This window comes from Fulmarus glacialis, unplaced genomic scaffold (assembly GCF_000690835.1).
Source record: "Fulmarus glacialis isolate BGI_N327 unplaced genomic scaffold, ASM69083v1 scaffold31761, whole genome shotgun sequence".
NCBI lineage: Eukaryota > Metazoa > Chordata > Aves > Procellariiformes > Procellariidae > Fulmarus > Fulmarus glacialis.
The window spans coordinates 1,648-7,283 of NW_009192670.1; the positions used below are offsets into that span (position 1 = coordinate 1,648).

Here is a 5,636-nt window from a genome sequence, read left to right on the forward strand (position 1 = left end):
GCTTAGTTTTAAGCATGTGGTTAAATCCATTCTTCTTTGCAAAATCTTTGAGACATAAGCACATGCCAAAGTGCATTCCTGAGTAAGGATGCTTCCCTGAACCAAGGCCATAATTCATTAAAACCCAAGGTGCATTTATCCTACTTTTTCCCGTGAGCAGGGATGTGAAAGAAGGGGAGAGGGAAAAAAAGAAAACAAGCAAAGAATTAATTTTTATTTGAAACTGATCTATGGTGACAAGGGGCATTTGGTTTTGTTGAAGTAACTAGAAGTGGGAAGTATTTCAGAAGATATCTAAATAAATCTTTTTAAAGGGGTTTCTCCCTCTCTCTCTTTCTTTCTTTCCTTTTCCCTCTAATTACCCATGTCTGGTAGTCTTGGATCTCAACCCCTTGTTATTTAAAATACATATTCATGGAACTATATTTTACAGTTGCACTGTTCTGGTTACAAAATAGCTTCTACTTTTCTAGGACATAATTTCATTTTGTTTAGCCAAGAATTCATTAAAGAAGCTATAAATAACCTCCTTTAAATATTTAGCCGTGAATAGAGGGTGGACTGGCATTGATGGCTTATTTTAGTACTAATGCAATATGCTTTAAAAAAAAAAATCCGCATTTGAGCATGAATCAAGTTAATCATTAACACTTTCAACGTGATTCTCTGGATCCGCTTAAAACGGAGACTGCCCTGTCCAAGCCAGCGAGCTTCGGGCGCGGGAGGGCTGCCCAACTTTCCCTTCAGTTTTTCTTTCAGCACAACACAATTTGCCCCGTATCGCAGGGAAAACACAGCCCCGCGGCTCCAGTGGGCTGCTCCCCCAGGCAGGCACCCTGGCTATCGGCCCCTTCTTGCCCTCCTGCTGCCACACAACTTGGCCAGCATTTTCTGCCCATGAAACTACGCCACCTTCCCAAAGACATAGCAGAGAGCATCAGTTAGGTGGAGTGCAGCCTTTTTTAAAAGTCACCTTAGAAAAAGAAGTCCCAAGGCCTCCACCTCCCTTTTAAGACAGACAAAGTATTGAAAAACGGGGAGTTGGTGATTCTGTTTTAATGCATGGAGCTGCACTATGAGCTAATCTGCTGTGATCTGAGAGCAAAGGATAGGAGCGCAAGGCGCGGTAATTTCAGGGGAAGGTGAGGAAACGGCATTAGCTGATGCCTGATGCCCTGTTCCTGGATGGCCAGGATTTGGAAAACCAGATGCTGGTGGCTCTCAGGCTGCATGTTTACAAAGCCACCGAACTGTGGCCAAAAGCAAATCCTTCCTTACACCTCCCAAGTCTTTTTGCCTCACTTTTTAGGCTGTGGTTTGATGATGTCAGCTGGAGAGTAACACCAGTTTAAGGTACTCCCTGTGCCCTCTGCCAATGTTTTCCCTTGTCCTTGCTTAACACATAACCCCTCCAACTGCTGATATTGATATGCTGAGAAAGAGATTAGAAACTCACTAGCTTCAAAAACACACGCACAACTATTGAAAAAAAACCCAAACTCAGTAGTTTTTTTTAAACCCAGCTCCGTCGCCTATTATCATTCAAGGGGTGGCCCCAACAAAAGCTGTGTCAGCACAAGGGAGGGGATGGCAAGAAGACAGGAAGGAGCTGCTGGGCAGGGACTCCTAAAGCCAGGATTGCTCTCAGTCAAGAGGAGGATACACAAAACTGTACCCCGAGTGCTGCAGTGCTGTTGCATTTTGAAATAAAGTTGAAGCATTAAGACATTTTTCCTTAGTGCTGACTCCCTCTGGGCATTCCCAAGACAATTACAATGTTTTCTGAGTATACAAAAGGACTAGGAGATTTTGTAATCAGAGTCTGAGTTTATGCTTCTCTCCTTAAGAGCATTCAATTTCCATGGACATTCATTAGCAGGAGGTTAAAACACAATGGCAGAAGAGAATGGACTGCTTTTATGTCCATGTGGTAGTAAACACTTCAAGCTAGAAATGCAAGTTCAAAATAAAAACCTCTCCGTGTTGTTTCCAAATTACTAGTAAAGCAACAAAAACCACACAACTCTCACAGCTTTTTTACTGAAAATTTAATTTTACAAAATACCCTTTTCCATCAAAGAAACTTCCCTGCAATGTACATGAACCCAGCGTTTTATAGATCTGTACAGTGAGATACCAGAGAGGTTTGAAAGAAGGAAAAAAACTTTTAGCAGACACCTAGTTGCAAAACCTACAACAATGTGAATACAAGTGTGTCTTAAAATGCTAAAGCAAGTAATGTAATATAATTGGTGAATCTATTTGAAATGTGAAAAGTTTCCTTAAAATGGTCCATATGGTATGTAGAACATCACAGCTGGCACAAAACTGCCTGTATTTAGGTTTAAACACAAAAACAATGTATGTAAGGAACAGTTTTTGAAAAAGAACCCAAGTGCTGCTATCATAAGGCAAACATACAAAGGTGCTGACAGCACACAGGGAAATCGACAAAGAAAGATGAATACTCAAGTGTTCAAACACTGAACTTTTCTTTTTTTAATGTTGCCAATAAACATTTAAAAGATAACCAATGCCAAATTAACATAGGACACCCTTTTAACTAGCTAGGTGTAACGCATATAGTCTTACATAGTCTCAACAAACATCAAACTAGGCAGGAGTACTCCAACTTCGGCTCGCTGGGCAGGACCTAGTTAGTCTGTTGCATTCTGGCAGCTTTGAATTTTGAAATCCTCTTTGTAGTTTCTTCTGATGCTTCGGACAAAACTTCCTCTGATTTTCGCTCCAGAATGGTAGGCAGGACTGGGTGAGCAATGACTGGGTGTGGTATTAAGGAGGGAGACAAAGGCTCCTTTTCTATAACAGTTCCGGAAAATGCCTACAACAGAAGAGAATACTCAAAATGAGCTAATAAAATGCAAATGTGAAGCTATGCCCATAAGGTCATTACCCTATATTAGCCTGATTAGGATTGTTATTTCTTTTAATCAAAAGTAAAGAAATATCTTTAAATCAATGATTGTTCCTTGCATAAGTAACCAAATTGTAATTAACCTCAAAATATAGCTTGTTCAAAGATGACTGAATGAAAGACAGTGTCTTAAAAGTACTACTTAATCTCATTCCTACTGCATAAATGATCTAAAAATTTGCTTCCTCACTGACACATGCTCAAGAAATAAAACAGCTGATGTAATATATAGTTTCATTTTGGATAAGAAATTGAGAGATTTTGCAAAGTTGGAGTATGTCAGCATTTCCATCATACGTCATATTTTATGACTTAATATCTTCTAATTGCATCAAGCTGACACACTGCATATAAATTGGCAAGCACATATTTTGTTTGTTCTTTTCTCCTTACCAAATATGATCAAAAAATGGTGAAAGCAGTTTATACTTAAGAGAACGGCAAACTTGCTTCCAACTATGTCTCTGTATAAAAGGTCTAATAAAAATACTTAATGTTTAAAAATGATAGTTTACATGCAGCCGATTATGTGACTTAATCCTTTTTAACTTAGCTAAGAAATGACCGTGATTCTTGGAAAACACTGGGAAAAAAGCAACTCAGAACTACTTTTCATAAACATATTTAAGAATAAATCACCCTACTATGTACTGAAAACAGAAAATTCAGAATGCCTAAGGACAAGGGGAAGCAGTTTACATCTGAGGTTTGATGCTTATACTGGGCACAAAGGAATTTACACCAGATTTATCAACTATGCTTAGTTCTGCCTGTCATAACTCAGTTACCAAGAAAAACAAACCAAAACAAACCAGCCATTCTTTTCTTGCAGGACCTGCAAAAAAGCAGTGCTTTTTTGTTTTCTGCTCCAATAGCCAAATTATGCCTAAAGCCGTGCCTGTACACAACTGTGTTGTTCTAACAACACACTCACTTTCAAAAACAGGTAAGCAAAATACAACCTAAGAAGATTGTGGTAAAATTAGAAACAAAAAGAAAAAAAGTTAGTGTATTGCAAATGATAATGGAGAAATAATGTATTTCAAACACCCACAAAAACAACCAAAAGCAAAACAACAGCATTTAGGAAGGCATGTCTAACTGGAGTGTTTTGCTCATTTCTCCTTCAGTTACTTAGAAAATACATTATATTGTAGAGAATAATCATGCCATATTCAGAAAATGGACTAACAGGTAACATCTGAAGTGTACTTAGATGTTTTATAAAAATATAGCAAACATATTCCAGCAAGTATACAACGTGAAGTGCTAACTCTACAAATGGATCTTCCACCATGAATCTTCACATCCTGCCTGGATTCATCTGTAGCTGTTTGTATGAAAAATGATGTTAAACAATAGCTTTTATGAGGAATTCATTTCTTGTCAAAAATAATTTTTCTAAAAATAGTGTTTTCATTGAACTTGCCCATTGCATTGGGAACTACTAGTTTCATCTAGTTTGGAAAAATTAGTGTAAGTTCTTACAAAATAAAAATGAAGAATACTCTATGCCATGAATTTCAGAGCAACGGCTACATTTAATTCTTGTGCTCATCTAGTCACTAAGCAACTGTACATTTTCCCTTACGTCGTACAGTCTCTCTCCTTTATGATGAAGCCCTGAACTTTCCAAACGTGTGAAAATAGATTTGTTTGGGATCACTCATGGCCCTAGTCTGGAATAGGATGAGTAGAGGTGTAGTGCTTCCTTCCACAGGGCAATTCCTCTGCCTTTGGCAAGTCCAAATAATAACTCAGCTGATATTTGTGTGTTTTAAAACTTAAAAACACCACGTGGAAATTAGCTGTCTAGTAGCTGTGCAACACAGGTTACAGAGAATCAACTCTTCCCTCTCATCAACTATGAAGCACCGATTTTTCTCTTTTTTTTTTAATCCTGCTGTATATCGTGCAGTGAAATTTTCAGGATGACCCAGTAGACATGACATTGGTTTCAGTAACACCAGCAAGTGACTACTTTGTCAGATCTTTATGGAAGAGCTTCAGGTCTCGGGGAAGCCACCTGCCTCGTCTCCTCCCCTCTGCCCCTAGGATGCGTATGACAGAAGCTTGTCACCTGACAACATCCTTCTGAAGCAAACAAGGTAGGAGTTAGAAGATTATTTTAAAGAAATCAAACTGATGGTATAGGCAACTACAGTCATTAGATTTCTCATTTTTATCCCTGCTAACAATCAATAATTAATTAAAAACTGTACCTCGGTTGTCCCTGGAGAGGGAGGAAGCTTTTTTGGTAGCTGCTGCTGCCCCTCCTCCTCCTCTTCCTCCAGTATGCCTTCGCTGTTGTCACTCTGAGTAGCTTCATCACAGCTAATACTCCTCTGAACTCCTCGTCTGTCATCAAACTCAGCAGCACTGTTCTCACTGGTATCGCTACAAACACTGTTCTCTCTGCTTCGAGACTTCAAAATTGATTTACGAGGGACATATTCTCCATTCACAACATCAACAAAGACTCTATAAAGGAAAATGTTAGCTTTAATAAACCATTTCAGGATCAGATGACAAATTTACAGTGATCTTGCTTTGTCTTTTGTACAAATTAATTATGATGTGCTTTTCCAACTTTTTCGCTGCAGAATTACAACACTGTACCTTTAGAGGCATTTTATTTACCGACGTACAAGAATCAGTTCTGCAGAGCAAACACTGTTATGCCCTTTATTCAAGCATTAAG

General features: G+C 38.6%; 1 protein-coding gene across 1 annotated transcript in view; it reads right to left on the minus strand.

Annotated features, from left to right (window-relative positions):
- Positions 1-2,026: 2,026 nt before the first annotated feature.
- The window catches only part of URI1 (URI1, prefoldin-like chaperone), a gene marked incomplete at its 5' end in the record, with an annotated part of 30,448 nt that continues 26,838 nt past the window's right edge, over positions 2,027-5,636 (minus strand). Inside the window, 2 exons of the mRNA XM_009587175.1 lie at positions 2,027-2,842; positions 5,158-5,416. Of these exons, the coding sequence (XP_009585470.1) occupies positions 2,654-2,842; positions 5,158-5,416 (448 nt within the window). The remainder of the gene's footprint in view (positions 2,843-5,157; positions 5,417-5,636) is intronic.